The sequence below is a fragment of the Panthera onca genome, chromosome A1, assembly GCF_046562875.1.
Source record: "Panthera onca isolate mPanOnc1 chromosome A1, mPanOnc1 haplotype 2, whole genome shotgun sequence".
NCBI lineage: Eukaryota > Metazoa > Chordata > Mammalia > Carnivora > Felidae > Panthera > Panthera onca.
Window position 1 is genome coordinate 234614009 of NC_138339.1, and position 17055 is coordinate 234631063.

Genomic DNA, 17055 nt, shown 5'->3' on the forward strand with positions numbered 1-17055 from the left:
CCGCTGATGCTTGAGTTTCTTCCATATTTTAGCTATCGCAAACACTGCTGCTATGAACATGGGGCTGCAAAGGCTCTGCTTTCATTTCATTCTGGGTATAAGCTCAGAAATGGGATTGTTGGATCATATGACAATCCTATTTTTAATTTTCTGAGGAACAACATGATTCTTTTTTATTTGCTTTGAGTCTTGCTGAACTCCCATGCATTGTGTCCATCAGAAGTCTGTGCTCATGGGACACTGCAAACACCAGGTGTGAAGGAAGCATCAAGGAACAAACAGGTGTATTAGGAGTATCTGCTCTGCTCACATGCATTTTTCCATTGTTTCATTGGACTTCACTTACAGAACACTCGCTCGAAGGTACAATTATTATCAAGAACTTCAGGACAGTGACAGCGGAGTGGAGCTCTTCAGGTGTGGAGCTCTTCTGAGCCTGGTGCCCGGGAAGCCAGCCTCGTATGAGAGTCCCAGTTGCTCTGCGTTCTCCCCAACCCACTGCTGTCAGGCTCTTTGATTTTAGCCAGTGGTGTGGATGTGAAATGGTACCTCAGGGTAGTTTTGATTTGAGTTTCCATGATGATGAATGATGTTGACGATCTTTTCCCGTACTTGTTGTCTCTTTATACATCTTCTTTAGTCCTATCTATCTATCTATCTATCTATCTATCTATAATTACCTATGTAATTATATATAATCTCCACTGCCCCCATTGGTTTATCTTGTTATTATTGAGTTGTAAGAGCTCTCCATGTATAATGAATATCAGTCATTTGTGATCCATATCTATCTATGTAAGTATATCTATGTAGTTATCTATACTATATATGTATAGATATACATACACACTATATATAGATATATACACATTATAGATGTTTTCCCTTCCAAGTGTTTAACTTGCCTTTTCATTTTCTTAATGGTAGGTTGTTGTTTTTTGTTTGTTTGTTTGTTTGTTTTTGAGCAGCAGGCAAAAGTTTATTAGAGCATAAGATTAGAGAGGAAGAATAGTAAGAAAACTCTTTTTACAGAGAGGGGACTTTCGAAAGTGAGTGCCCCCTTAATGGCATCTTTGAAGGAGAATGGTTTTAGTTTTGATGAAGTCCAAATTATCAGTGTTTGTCTTTTGTCATTCATGCTTTTTGTGTCTTCCCTGAGAGTCTTTGCCTAATGCAAGATCACAGATTTCTTTCCTCCTCCTCCTCCTGTAATTCATCTTCCTTCCCCCACCCCCTCCTCTTCCTTTGTCTTCTTTAGCTGTTACGTTTAAATCTGTGATCCATTTTTGGCTTGTTTTTTGGTGTGGTGGAAGGTAAGAATCCAGATTAATTTGTTTTTGTTTGGTTTTGAATATGGATACTCGTTCCAGTAGCATGTGTTGAAAAGACTATCCTCTCCACCGAGCTCTGTGGTGGGTGAACATCAGTTGAGTATGTGCATGTGGGGGTCTATTGCTAAGTTTCCTATTCTCCTGCATTGTTCTATATAACTATTCTTATGACATTCCACACTCTTTGACTATTTTAGCTCCTCTGTGTCTTCCTAGAAATTTTATAATCTGCTTGTTAATTTCTAAGTAAAAGAATGCCGGGGAGTGATGTTCCTGGCTGGCTCAGTCAGAAGAGCATCTGACACTTGATCTCCGGGTTGTGAGTTCAAGCCTTACGCTGGGTGTAGAGATTACTTAAATAAAAATTTAAAAACAACCCCCCCCCCCCCGCAAAAAAAAAAACCCTAAGAATGTTGGCATTTGGGTTGGGAATGCACCGAATCTATAGATCAATTTGGGGAGAAATGACATCTTAAATATTGAATCTTCCAAGCTGTCGATATTGTACACATCTCCATATGTTTAGGTTTTCTTTAACTTTGGCAATGATCTGTATTTTTTTTTTTTTTTGGTGTATTTTGTATATCTTGTTAAATTTATGCCTACGTTTTCCAGGTTGTTTGAAGTTATTGTAAATGTTATTTTTGTACAATTTTTATTGCCAGCTCTTCATTACTAGCATATAGAAATACAGTTGATTCCAGGGAGCCTGGGTGGCTCAGTCGGTTAAGTGTCCGGCTTCAGCTCAGGTCACGATCTCGCCATTCCCAAGTTTGAGCCCCGTGTCGGGCTCTGTTTTGACAGCTCAGAGCCTGGAGCCTGCTTCAGGTTCTGGGTCTTCCTCTCTCTCCGCCCTTCCCTCATTCATGCTCTCTCTCAAAAATAAACATTAAAAGAAAGAAATATAGTTGATTTTTGTATTTTGAACTTATATTCTCTGATTTTGCTAAACTCACTTAGTCTAGTAGCTTTTAAAAAGATTCTTAATTGTATTCTGTGTACCAATGATGTCATACGTAAATAAAGTTTTTCTTTTTGATATCTATGCCTTTTTTTTCTTGCCTTTTAACACTATCTAGGATCCCCACTACATTTAGTTGTCTGAAAATATTTTATTTCTCCTCTATTTCTGAAGTATGTTTCCTCTGTATATAACATTCTGGATTGATAACATTTCCCTTTCAGCACTTTAGAGATTCCCTGCCTTTGACTTCTGGTCCTACGTTGTTTCTGATGAGAAAAAAATGTATGTTTGTGATATCTTCTTTCTTTTGCTTCTTTCAACACATTTTCTCTATCTTTGATTGCCAGCAGTTTGACTACAATGTACCTAGGTAGTTTTGTTTGAATTTATTTTGTTTGGAGTTCAGGGAAATTCTTGGATCTATGAACTTTAATAAAATTTTGGAAAAATTTTATTAAATCTTTAAATATTTTTTATGCTGCATTCTAATTCTCTTCTTCTTCTGGGTCTCCCGTTATATGTATGTCAGTCTGTTTGGTGTTTTCCCCCACAGGATTCTGGGTTTACCTTCTCTGGATGTGACCTAAAAGAATAAATCATGTAACATGTCCAAGGAAAATTAGATTCAAATAAATAATAAAGTCATCTTTAAAGAAATTACAAAAGATGGTCCCGTATATGAATGTGTGTGTGTGTGTGTGTGTGTGTGTGTGTGTGTGTGAGGGGAGATGATGGGGGCTTGCCTAACACCCCACAATAGTATGGTGGTTAGGACTATTAGCTCTGGAGACAGACATACGGTTTCAAATTCTGGTTCTGCAACTGATTAACTGTGTGACCTTGAGCAAGTTACTTAGCCTCTTGGTGCCTCAGTTTCTTCATCTGTAAAATGGGGATGATATTAGTACAGGCATATCTCAGAGGGAGATATTGTGGGTTCAGTTCCAGACCACTACAATAAAGCTAATTTTGCAATCAGAGTAATATTGCAATGAGTCAAATGATTTTTTTGTTTGTTTGTTTCACGGTGCATTATGTCTAAAAAAATAATGTACATACCTTAATTAAAAATACCTTATTGCTAAAAACTGGTAACCATCATCTTTCAGTGAGTTGTAATCACTGATCACAGATTATTATAACAAACATAATTAATGAAAAAGTTTGAAATATTGCAAGAATTACCAAAATGTGACATAGAGACAAAACATGCAAATGCTGCTGGAAAAAATGATGCTGACATACTTACTTGATGCAGGATTGCCACAAACCTTCAATTTATAGATGTAATATCTACAAAGTGCAATAAAAGGAGGTATGCCTGTACCTACTTTATAGAGTTGTAAGCAGGAAAAAATGGTATTTTTTTTGTTTGAATTAGCATTTTTTTTAAATTAGTGAGGCTAAGCATCTTTTAATGTATTTATAGGTCATATTTTCTCCCTGTGGATTGCCTGCTTGTATTGTTACGCATTTGCATGTATTCATTGAGTTTGTATTTATTGGGTTATAATATTTTTCTTATTACTTTAGATGTATTATGAAGTTAAAATATTAAAATGTAATACTGCAAATATGTCCTACTGATATTACTACTTTGTTGATTATATGTGTTATAGATTCCCATTTCTGGATGAATTTTTTAAAACTTTGTTTATGCATTTTTTCCCTAAAGAAATAAAACCTGACAGTATTTCTCTTTATAGCTGTGGGACTCGGGGCCTCCATTCCCAGCTGGCTATTGGCCAGAGGCCGCCCTCAGTCCCTTGCCACATGGCCTGCCCAACATGGCAACTTGTTTCATGAAAGCATGCAGGCTGAGAAGGTGAGAGAGTCGGCTAATAAGACAGAAGTCACATTATTATGTAACCTACTCATGGAGGCGACATCCCATCATCTTCGTCGCCTTCTATTGGTTAGAAGCAGACGCTGGGTCCAGCCCACACTCAAGAGGAGGGGATTACAAAAGGCCCCGGTTACCAGGAGGCAGTAGTGCCTGGGGGTTACCTGCCTTATCGTCCTTGACTCCTCTTTTTCTTCGGACTGCACATCCGACCCATCAGCAAATCCTTTTGGCTCTGCCTTCCGTATATTCAGGAACAGCCCTTTCTCACTGCCTTCACTACTACCATCCTGGTCCCAGCCATTGCTCTCTTTTCAGCTGGAGGACTTCAATAGCCTCCTAACACGTCTCCCTGCCCCTGACTTTGCCTCCATTAACTCTGTTTTCAAAACAAAAAAATAGACTCCATTAAAATTAAAATCAGACCATGCTACTTCCTATCTGACTTGAAAAGGCCAAGGTTCTTATAATGGCTATCAACTTTCTATCTCTGGCTACCGCTCTGGCCTCATTTCCCATTATTCTCTCCTGTGCTCAGTCACATCAGCCACTCCTTGCTATTTCTGAAACAAGTGTACTCCCATTTTAGGGCTTTCTATTAAATGCTACCTCTGCCTGGAACATCCCCCTTCCAATACCGCATGGCAACTTTTTCACCTTACTTAAGTCTTTACCCAGATGTCATCTTTGTAGTGTTGCCGTCCCTAAGCATCCTATTTGAAACTGCAAACTCCCATTCTCTATTCCCATTGCTTTCTTTGTTTTTCTCCATAATACATATCCCTACTAAAGTGCTTACTGTCTGTCACTCTGCACTAGAATGTAGCCTCCATGAGAACTGAGATTCTTGTCCGACTTACTACCTCCTTGAACATGGTAATGTCTTAATGCATATTTATTTAGTGAATGGATGTATTTACATATTTAATCCATCTGGAATTAATTTTTATGAATGGTTGGAGATAAGAATATACCTTAACCATTTCCCCTGAACAGGGCCAATTATTTAACATAACGCATTTAATAATATACCCAATACACCACCTCCTCCCCCCTACTTGAAAGAGAGGTCTAAATAGAGCGTAATGTTCCACAGAACATTATATATTTCTCTACCAGCTTTTTAAAAAATTTTTATGTTTATTTATTTTTGAGAGTGAGAGAGACAGCACAAGTGGGGGAGGGACAGAGAGAGAGGGAGACACAGAATCCAAAGCAGGCTTCAGGCTTTGAGCTGTCAGCAGAGCCCGATTCTGGGCTTGGACCCACAGACCCCGAGATCATGACCTGAGCCAAAGTCAGATGCTTCACCGACTGAGCCACCCAGGTGCCCCGCTACCAGCTTTTTAATACTGTAGCTTTATGGCATACTTTAATGAAGCTTGGCCTCATGAACACTGGAGCTGGATAATGATTCTGTATTCTCAGAAAAGGAATTCGTAGATCTTCACTCTAGTTCTCTGACCTTTCATATGACCATATGAAAATCCTTTGGAGTTTTGGATTTTTCTGTTTCATACTAAATGAACAATGAATTAAAATGTTGGTGGTGATGATGATGATGATGATGTTGATGAAGAAGAACCCATGAATCCACCAGCCATGACATCTTTTGGGTAAGAGAAGTAGTGAACAATGACAGATCAGATAAAATTAACAGTAGTAAACCATTTTTTACAGCCCTCACTTTGACTAGCATGATCTCCAGCTCTTCTCAAAGAAGGTTTTTGCTTCTTTCTATGAAACTCCTTGGAGTATCTCACATATGCTTGCAAACAAGTTTTCTCAGCTCCCACCCACTGTGTAAAGCTACAATGTCAGTAAGGATGTGACATTGTAGAGGTCATATCTTAGACCTGTCAACTTTGGAGCTGCCTCCAAGAAACAACTTTCTCTATGAGAGTACACTTTGACATTTGGAATATTTTCCGTGGTATTTGTAGACATTAAGTGAGCAGGGCTTGGTTCACTCAAATTGTCTCAATCATGTTACATCTTTAAACAGCCAAACCTCTGTACAAATAAGGAAAGAAACCGAGTCCTAGGTGGTTGCCCCAGCACGATTACACTTTTCCCCACAGGAATGGGAACCACTGGTCTTTGCTACTCATTGTGCCCAAGTTCCCTGGCGTGATAGACATAGTAACAGAAGGGAGTGATCAGAGTTTTCCAGAACTTTGCAGAGAACCAAGAAAGAATAAGACACCAATGTTATACTGCTATGACTGCTATGTCAGATGCTAGCACTACACTATCTTTTTGTTCTCATTTTAGACCCTGCTCACTTATATTGGGATTTGGAATTTCAAGTGAGCATACCCCTTAGGGACCCAACAGAATTTAAAAACAGGAAACACTGAGAGCAAGATTATCATCACAGGATACAAAACAATGCCAGAAACACTTCCAGCAATCATTCAGAAGGTCTTCAGACCTATGACTGACGTTAATCTGTAGCCAAACAAAAGTCCGAATCCTTCTGAATCTTAAAGGCAAACATGCCTAAAATAAATATACAAACTTAATCATTTGGCAACAAAGCATTCTAAGAAGAAAGCCAAACTGAAGGAGAGACCTCAAATGTCAATTACAAAATGCATCACTTTCCCAACAATGGAGAAGTTGTCATCAGATAACTCAGTCCAATGAACGTCTTTTTTTAAAGTTATATATTTATTTATTTTGAGAGAGAGAGAGAGAGCGCGCGCGCTGGGGAATGAGAGCCGGGGAGAGAGGCGCAGAGAGAGGCGCAGAGAGAGAGAATCCCAAGCAGGCTCTGCACTGTTGGTGTTGAGCCTGATGTGGGGCTTGAACTCATGAACCTTGAGATCATGACCTGAGCAGACATCAAGAGTTGTGTGCTCGACCGACTGAGCCACCCCAGTGTCCCACCTTCATGTTATTTCTGAAGAGACCATCTGTTGGCTTGAGTTAACCTTCCTTTTGGGCATTACAGAGTCAGAATTCCCCATTCCAATGTGCCACTGATTATGTGAGAAAATATCTTTGGACTGGGGAGTCCAACTTTCCAAGTGCCTTGCTTATCCTCTATGTCTGACTTTTGGTTCTTTCTTGCTTTACAGAATGTTCGCAGGTAGTATGAGGAGATGCCAGAGGTGTGCTATTCCACTGCCACTGAATTCCTAGTCTTCTCTGTGCCTTTAAGAAGACTTCTATTTAACCACTAGAATAAAACATCCAGATTACACCCTATCTTCAGCCATATGCCCAGACTAAAAGGCTTATCTGCCCCAATTCTCCCTCTCATCTGGCTCCATGGTGTCAGTAGGAATCTACAGAATGTCCCCTGCCTAGTCTTTGCTTATTAAAATCTTGGAAGGTCATCTTGGAAGGCTCTACTTTTTTCCAGGAAGCCATCTTTGATTACTCTAATTGAAACGGTTCTGCTTCACTTACAACTATTTCTCCCTCAGGGCTAGAGTGAGACCTTCAGAGGACTGTGTCTCTGTAAAGCTTTTGGTGTTCTTCCATTATTAAACATGTAAACAATTCTAAAATATAAAATACATGTATAAAGGTCTAACCAGTTTTACCTGCCCCACCATAATTGCTAGACAGTTTTTGTTGTTGTTGTTGTTGTTGTTTTGTTTTGTTTTTTTTCTTTTTTCTTTTTTTTTTTTTTTTTTTTGGCTTAAAACAATAACCCTTTTATTTGCTTACAATTCCACATATAATGGTTTGGGCAGGGCTTGGCTGGGCAGTTTTTCCTGATCATCCATACAACATTGGCTGGGATCATTCATTCTACAGCATTCAGCTCGTGGCTGCGCTGGGGTCGTATGTGCAACAAGGTTTCATGTCTGGCTCGTCAGCTTTCATCCATGTAGCCTCTCTTTTCACATAGCTAGTTTGGGCTTCCTTATGGCACAATGGTCTCTGGGTTGTCTTATGAGACAACTGGCTTTGAAGAGGGTGTGTTCGAAGTGATAAAGCCAGAAGTTGCAGGTCTCTGAAGGCCCAGCCTTGGAAGACACTTAGCATGACTTCCACCTCATTCCATTGGTCAGAACAAGCCATAAGACCAGTCTAAATCAAAATGACTGGGAAGAGACTCTAGCTCTTGATGGGGTGGTCGCAGGTCACATTAGGAAAAGGGATGGGCGATGTCATTGGGGCCATCTTTGGAAGCACGATTAATCACAGTTATGGCTTGATGGATCAGGTGGTAACAGCCGATCTTTCCACCATGAAGTTCCCATCACACTTTCATCTAATGGTTTCCTTCATTGATGACCTGTGCTTGAGTGAGATCATTCATTACATGTTGTAAAAAGCCGACATTCTAATTAAGTTTAATATTTTCCACATTTTGTGTAAAACATTTTCTTTAATCAACTAGGGCTGCTGTATTTGTACACAAAAACTAGAATAAATGTTTGATTCTTTTTTTTTTTAGTTGCCTGCTTTCAGACAAAGGACTTGATATCTCAGTACCTGGAATGGTTACTAACGAATTGTTTTGTATGGCTGTGGACATTGTTTTTTGTTGTTGTTTTTAGCCGCTTACTGTTAGGATCACTGAGAGTTTACATTTTTCATATTTCATGTTAATTAGCCATATTAAAACTTTTTTTAATGAACACAATATTATTTATTTTTTAAAAAATTTTTATTTATTTATTTTTTAATTTACATCCAAGTTAGTTAGCATATAGTACAGTAATGATTTCAGGGGCAGATTCCAGTGATTCAGCCCCTATGTATAACACCCAGTGCTCATCTCAACAAGTGTCTTCCTTAATGCCCCTTACCCATTTAGCCCATCCCCCCACGCACAACCCCTCCAGCAATCCTCAGTTTGTTCTCTGTATTTAAGAGTCTCTTATGTTTTGCCCCCCTCCTTGTTTTTATATTCTTTTTGCTTCCCTTCCCTTATGTTCATCCGTTTTGCATCTTAGATTCTACATGAGTGACATCATACATTTGTCTTTCTCTAACAAATTTTGCTAATGGAAAATTACTCATTATTTTATATGATGACTAATTTTATATTAGAGGATGTTAATTAATATCCTCTAATTCCATCCACATAGTTGCAAGTGGTAAGATTTCATGCCTTTTGATTGCCGAGTAATACTTCATTATATATATGCCACATCTTCTTTATCCATTCATCTGTCGATGGACATTTGGGCTCTTTCCCTATTTCGGCTGTTGTCAATAGTGCTGCTATCAACATTGGGGTGCATGTGACCCTATGAATCGGCGCACCTGTATCCCTTGGATAAATACCTAGTGGTGCAATCGCTGGGTCATAAAGTAGTCCTATTTTTAACTTTCTGAAGGACCTCCATACTGTTTTCCAGAGTGGCTACACCAGTTTGCATTCCCACCAGCAGTGCAAAAGAGATCCTCTTTCTCCACATCCTTGCCAACATCTGTTGTTGCTGGAGTTGTTAATTTTAGCCATTCTGACTGGAATGAGGTGGTATCTCACTGTGGTTTTAATTTGTATTTCCCTGATGATGAATAATGTTGAGCATTTCTTCATGTGTCTGTTAACCATCTGGACGTCTTCTTTGGAAAAGTGTCTATTCATGTCTTTTGCCCATTTCTTCATTGTATTATTTGTTTTTGGGGTGTTGAGCTTGAAAAGTTCTTTATAGATTTTGGATACCAACCCTTTATCTGATATGTCATTTGCAAATATCTTCTCCCATTCCATCGGTTGCTTTTTAGTTTTGCTGATTGTTTCTTTTGCTGTGCAGAAGCTTCTTATTTTGATGATGTCCCAAAGTTCATTTTTGCTTTTGTTTCCTTTGCCTCCAGAGACGTGTTGAGTAAGAAGTTGCTGTGGCCAAGGTCAAAGAGGTTTTTGCCAGCTTTCTCCCCTAGGATTTTGATAACTTCCTGTCTTACATTTAGGTCTTTCATCCATTTTGAGTTTATTTTTGTGTATGGTGTTAAGAAAGTGGTCCAGGTTCATTTTTATGCCTGTCACTGTCCAGTTTTCCCAGCACCATTTGCTGAAGAGACTGTTTTTATTCCATTGGGTATTCTTTCCTACTCTTTGTCAAAGATTAGTTGACCATACATTTGTGGGTCTATTTCTGAGTTCTCTATTCTGTTTCATTGATCTGCCTGTCTGTTTTTGTGCCAGTACCATACTGTCTTGATGATTACAGCTTTGTAATACAGCTTGAAGTCTGGGATTGTGATGCCTCCTGCTTTGGTTTTCTTTTTCAGGATTGCTTTGGCTATTTGGGGTCTTTTCTAGTTTTGTACAAATTTTAGGATTGTTCTAGCTCTGTGAAGAATGCTGGTGATATTTTGATAGGGATTGCATTGATATGTAGATTGCTTTGAGCAGTATTGGCATTTTAACAATATTTGTTCTTCCAATCCATCAGCATGGAATATTTTCCTTTTTGTGTGGTGTCTTCTTCAAGTTCTTTCATAAGCTTTCTATAGTTTTCAGTGTATAGATTTTTCACCTCTTTGGTTAGGTTTATTCCTAGGTATTTTATGTTTTTTGGTGCAATTGTAAATGGGGTCAATTCCTTGATTCTCTGTTGCTTCATTGTTGGTGTATAGGAATGCAACCTATTTCTGTGCATTGATTTTATATCCTGTGACTTTGCTGAATTCATGGATCAGTTCTAGCAGTTTTTTTGGTGGAATCTTTTGGGTTTTCCATATAGAGTATCAGGTCGGCTAAACAGATGATGTTTTTTAATATATATCAAATTCTTTCAAAAATTATTTTGATACCCTTGGGTGGTATTCAAGGTGATGCTAAGGTTGTCTATTGGATTATCCATCTGTTTCCTTTACTAGAAGAAATGCATTATGTGATTGGAGACTTTGGCTGGCTGATTAATCACTGTGGGTGCCTAGAACAGCACCCACATACAATAGGTATCCAATTTGTTCAACTAATGAATAAAAGGGAAAACTTCTGGCTGTCTTCTCTTATTTTAAGAACTTCATATGGTGGATTGTATAAGTGGGGATACTGGTTTAGGTTTTCTCCTGTGCTTCTTAAGACAACTATGCATGGGAACTACAAGGACTGAACATAAGAATATTCTGACATTTAGGGTTGGTCAACATTATTACCCTTTGCAGCCTGGTGAAGTAATAACCTACCCATCTGTGGAAGTATTCAGATTAGAGGAGCATCCATCAGGGAATTCCTTCTTATAGAAAAGAATTAGAAGTGATGACTGTGGTAAGTAGAATAATGACCCCCAACAATGTCTATGTCCTAATTCATAGAACCTTTGAGTGTTATCTTACATGGCAGAAGGCATTTTATACATGTGAAGAAGGTAAGGACCTTGAATGGGGAGATTATTCTGAATTATAGAGGGAACAATCTAATCACATGTCCTTAAAACCAGACAATGTTTCCTGGCTGACGTCACAGTCAAAGGATGATGTGAATAACAGGCAGAGAGGCACAACATTCCTGGCTTTGAAGAAAGAGGAAGGGGGCTATAAAGCAAGGAATACCTTCTAAAAGGTAGAAGAGGCAAGAAAAGAGCACCCTGCCTCCATACATAGCCTCCAAAAAGGAACGCATCCCTGCTATCACTTTGACTTTTATGACTTGTGTTGAGTTTTTGACTTCTGTTGGAATTCTAATGTACAGAACTGGAAAATAATAAATTTGTGTGTTTTAATCCATTAAATTTGTTGGAAAACTAATACAACAGCCTTTAAGGTTATTTTCTAGATCTAAGGTTCCGTAATGCTAAATTGTTGGAGGAGGGACTGGATTAGAACCAGGAAAACAATTCCAAAGATGAGGGTTATTAAACACGGAGGTGGTTTATGGAGTAGACTGTGAAATCCCTATCTCCAGTCAGTTGAAAGATCAGAATGGGTCAACATGATCTGTCTAGAACTCAGCCTAAATTTCCATTACCCAAGAGTTCTGGGGGATAGGCTAGGTGAATTCCTATTCCCTGCAGCCTATAAAAGGGCCCAGAAGTGAAAAGAGGCAGGGTTTCTATAAGATTGGGGCAACTGCATTCATCCATCCATCCATCCATCCATTCATTCAAATTGCCTTTAAATGGAATTTCCCTTCTGCATACTTTGGATTTTAGGTGAAAATGTACAAACTGAAGCACTTAAAAATCTCTTTCCTATTTGGAATGAAATGTAAAATTTCACATGAACATATACATAAATAACACAGCGATTGATTTTATGCCTAAATGAGCCTGCCATTTGAGTGACTGAGCAAAGCTGTTCATTTGCATCCAAGGGTCTGTTACAATAGGAACCATTTTGATTATATCTTAAATTTAAGAAAACTCCCTCTTACCTCAGGGGAGTGCAAGCCTTTGTCTGCAAATCAGTTTTCACACAACCAGAACCCTCTTCAGGAATCTGTTCTGACTTGCCAACTAAGGCCCCCACAGAGAGGGAGAGAATAGCTACAGATTTCACTTAAAACTTGCCCACGTCTACACTTTTGTGTGTCACTGGCCTCTAGCTTCAAGGAAGTCAGTGAATGTGCCTAAGCAGTGCCTGTAAGGTCTTGCTCTTTCTTCTTCTTCTTCTTCTTCTTCTTCTTCTTCTTCTTCTTCTTCTTCTGGTTACATTTGTTTTGGAAAGTGAAATGTAAATTCAGCTGGACTGCTGCTAATTCCAGGAGGAGCTGGTACTCAATCATATATGATGTGAGGGTTCTCTCTGAAATGATCAGTAGCATTTTGACTAGACTCATTGTCTCAAGAGTCAGCCTCTCTTCCCATGTGGCACAGTTACGTTGTCTATGTGTGTTTGAGGGGAGGTGGAGAGGGAGTGGAGGGAGTGGGTAGCTCCCTCCTTTGCCTCCTTTGCACCATTAGCATTTCTCACCTGTCCTTGCGTACCAGTTGAGTGGTATAGAATCTAGCTTTGCATCAATGAGGCCACTTCACCTTGGAGCTGCTGCACCTATGCTTGAAAATCTGTCGGCCAGGAGCCATCATTAGGATGAGCTGGAGGGTGGTCTTCAAACGAACAGTTACCCTCCCTAGAATTCCTGGACCTTGGACGTTAACCCCATTTCATCCAGAGGAAACTGAAGATCAGAGAACTATAGAGTCTTGTTTTAGGTCACCTTCTGACTTCTGGTCGTGTCCTTTATGCTTCAGAGCACTGTGATCCAACCTGGTTTCAAACAGGGCTGAGGCTAAACATCTCAGAAAGAGATCTAGTATCTTGGTTGAGAGTACAACCTCTGGAGTCCAGGAATACTGGGTGTGAATCCTGTCACCTACTGGCAATGTGTCTTTTGGTAGGCAACTAAACCATGAATTTCCCCGCCAGGTCAGAATTTGGTCTAATCCCTAGTAACCCCAAGAAGGACTGGGGTAATTTTTATTTTGTAACCAGCCGATTCGATGGGAGCGGGAAACGGTGACTGGCTGTGGTTCCGAGGAGTCAGAAATTAACTGAGATCCAGAATATTAAGAGGCTCGATATTTCTTGTTCACCAGACAGTGTTCGCGGCCTGACATTCTTACCAGCTACACCGGACACCCCAAGAGCTCTCATACTCCACTATCCCCGAGACTATTAGACCCGTATGACCACCAAACAACCACCTTTTCTGAGCCGGCTTAAGTTTCGAGATCTTTTTTCCGTCGTGTTGTTTCTTGCCAGGTTTCCAGTCCGAAGGCTGGGATCCCCCGCGTTGCAGCCAGGGCCAGAGGTGCCCATGGTGCAGCACAAGCTGTCCTCAGGCCCGTGGCTCGGCGGGCTGCAGAGACAGCACGCACCCCGAACCTCAGACCGGGCGAAGCTCTGGAGAAGTCGGCGGCGCGAAGGTCCGGTCGGCGGTGGGCGGGTGAGAAAAAAAGGCGCAGGGGACAGAAACCTGACGCTTCCGCCCTCTTCTGCGGTTTGCAAGCGGTGATCCGAGGACGGAGCGTCAGCACACCCAGAGCGCGGCTCACATTTGGGAGCATAGGGCTAAGACACGCGCGACCGTCGGTGTCGCCCGGCCGAGCGGACAACGGCGGCCCCGGAGGCCCACCTCCAAAGCTCCGGCAGTTCAGGGTCTAGCCCTTGACGGGTGTGCGCGTGCGCGCCTTTGCGTGAGCGTGTGCGCGTGCGCGCGCGCGGCCTCCTAGCCGAGGCTCAAAGGCCGCCGAGCCGCGGGTGCGTCGGTGGCGGGCGCGGCCCCGAGTCCGGCTGGAGCGCGCGCTGGGCGCAGTCCCCCGAGCCGGCCGTGTGGTGCGACGCCAGGTTGCGGACCCGGCCGCCCGCGACATCCCTGTCCCGCCCTTCGTCCGAACTAGCGCACCGGGGCCCCCTGCGAGCCCTCTGCAGAGAAACGCGGGCGCGAGAGAGGTAGTGGCTGGGCGCTCTGGGGACACGGCAGCGCCGGCTGGGTCACTTCAAGTCCGGTGACTGGCTGACGACCTGGCCTCCTGGCACCCACTTCATCTGTGAGCGGGGCGAGTGCCAGCACTTCTCTCACGGGGTTGTTTGTGGCCGGGGCTGGGGGAAGAGCGGGAAGCAGAGAGGATGGCTTTCCGCATCACCGGCCACTGGGAAAAGCGAGCCCTGCGTTGGTTCCGTGGCAGCTTGTGTTGTCGGTGCTTGTGTTCCCGCTTTATCTCCCTATTTGGAGGGTCAGCTTCTGGAAGGCTGTACAGGGGACAGCTTTACTTTCCCAGAGGCCCTTTATGAGATTTGCTCTGTTTTTTTGTTTTTTTGTTTTTTTAAGCTACGCATTGCAAAAACATTTCTTCTTAAGGCTGTATATTCCCTATAATGTATTCTTTCCACTAATTACCGTGCTAGAGGAAACGAAGGCAGTCAATGGTGTATGTACGAGAAGACTCATCGGGCAAGTATTAAATGGTTGCACAGGGGCAACTCACCAGACACCCAGCACTCTTGCATGAAGAACCGTAGGAGCAAAAGTTCAGCTCTTTTAGGGATCATGCTTGAGTCTTCAGGTGTTTCCGGTTAAATCTTGGGAAAGAATGTAGATTTGTGATTAGGCGGGCCCATTTTACATCTTAGAAGCAAGACTGATGGATTACTTAGATGCTGCGTTTTGGGAGGTGCAAGCCCATTGTGGTAGGCTGAAACATGCACCCCACTCCCTAAGATAGCCACATCCTAATGCCTGGAACCTGTGAATGTTAGTTACCTCATTTAGAAAAGAGTTCGCAGCTGTGATTAAAAAAAACAAAAAGGCTCTTGAGATGGGAGGGGTTGTCCTGGATCAGATGCGTGGGCCCTAAATACAATCCTTTAAGAGGGAGGCAGAGGGAGATTGGACACAGGAAAAAGAGAAGAAGGCCATGTGAAGACAAAAGCAGAGATTGGAGTGGTATGGCCACAAGCCAAGGAGTGTTGGCAATCAGAAGCTGGAAGGGACAAGGACCAGATTCTTCCTTAGAGCCTCCAGAGGGAGCAAGGTGCTGTGTGGACACCTTGATTTTTGGTTCACTACAACTAATTTTGCATTTCTGGCCTCGAGAGCTGTGGGAGAATACATTTCTGGTGTTTTAAGCTACCAGGTTCGTGATAATTTGTTACTGCAGCCACAGGAAACTGATACTTAGCATTGATTCAGAGAACTAATAAATCTCTGAACCCATACAACCTGGAGTTCATGGATACTGGTTTTGTCCTATCTTCCCTCTGTGTAATTCTCGACTTTGTGTTTGATGATACAGAGAATGAGTTAGTGACCTTGAGTAGGGTGGCTCCAGCCTATCTATCCAGGTTTTGCCGGGAACCAAAATCAGTTTGGTGTTGTTTGTCAGGGATCGGAATACAAACAGATAATGTGCCTATCAAGGTCACAAGGTCAACATTAGCCTATCAGTGTCAGTGTTGGCTCCAGGATGTTAAAGTTAATTGCTCGCTCTGGCTCTCCATGCATTGTGAGAATTGGATAAGCTTCATAATCTGTGTGTGGTTATAAGGTGAACCAAGTGAAAAGAAACAAAAGGAAAAAAACTTGGCTGTATATGTTTAGCATCGTGAGCAAATTTGTGTTGTACTGGGTTTAGAAATCATAACGTATAAAAAAACCCATGAAGTCAAGACTGATTCAGGAGCCTGGCTCCAATTCTAGCGCTCCCTTTTTAGGCAATTTACTTAACCTTTCTGGAGAAATGAAATGAGATGTAATAACAATAAATATTATTTAATCAATGTATATGCATCAGAAACTGGGCTGAATGCTATACATATTCAATCTTAATATTTGTAACAACCCATAGCAATAGCTTATCTTCAGCATATAGATGAGGAAATTGGGTTTCAGAAAAAAATTAAGAAAACTTGCCCAAAGCTGCAAAATCAGTGGCTGGGCTGGGATTTGGACTCAGGGATGTGTTATTTCCAAGTACATACTGTTAATCACTATTGAGTAGTTCTTACATGTAGTCAGTGGAAAGGTGCATCATTATGCATCATAGAGTCTTTATTGATGTCATTATGATTTTAATTTCAGACCATCAAATGTCAACACAATCTCTAGATTCTTCTTCCTAGATTCAGTGTTGGAGGTCCTTACTCTGGCCCCAGTAAACCAGTGAGGAGGATTTCTGGGGGTAAGGGCTTTGATAATGTATTTATTTTGGGAAAACCAGCTCAGATCCTACTCTATCAATAAAGATTTCTCTACCCACTACTTACAGTGGTGAACTGTCGAGACCTAAAGATTGCTATAGCCACAGGTTTGGATACCAAGGACGTTTCATTCGCTAATGATTATCCTAAACAGTTTATAATTTCTTATTTATTTTCTCATTTAAATCAAGTTACCCAGGAGTGCATTTTTAAAGTTTCTGAACATTTGAATTTAATTTTTTTAACATGCTTATTTATATTTGAGAGAGAGAGAGACAGAGTGTGAGTGGCGGAGGGACAGAGAGAGACGGAGATGCAGAATCCGAAGCAGGCTCCAAGCTCTGAGCCATCAGCAC

At 41.3% G+C, this 17055-nt stretch overlaps 2 protein-coding genes across 6 annotated transcripts in view; both read left to right on the forward strand.

The window, feature by feature from the left end:
• RNF6 (ring finger protein 6) overlaps positions 1–7480 on the forward strand; it is a 33553-nt gene extending 26073 nt beyond the window's left edge. Inside the window, exons 6-7 of the mRNA XM_060637503.3 lie at positions 4002–4120; positions 7222–7480. Coding sequence (XP_060493486.2) covers positions 4002–4120; positions 7222–7285 — 183 coding nt within the window. The 3' untranslated portion in view covers positions 7286–7480. The remainder of the gene's footprint in view (positions 1–4001; positions 4121–7221) is intronic.
• A 6780-nt stretch (positions 7481–14260) lies between these two features.
• LOC132680603 (phospholipid-transporting ATPase IB-like) overlaps positions 14261–17055 on the forward strand; it is a 222975-nt gene continuing 220180 nt past the window's right edge. For 4 of the 5 annotated variants that reach the window (XM_078445640.2, XM_078445698.2, XM_078445736.2 and 1 more), the window contains exon 1: positions 14261–14452. The gene's annotated coding sequence lies outside the window, so the exon portion shown is untranslated. The remainder of the gene's footprint in view (positions 14453–17055) is intronic. The other variant, XM_078445769.2, reaches the window with a different exon arrangement.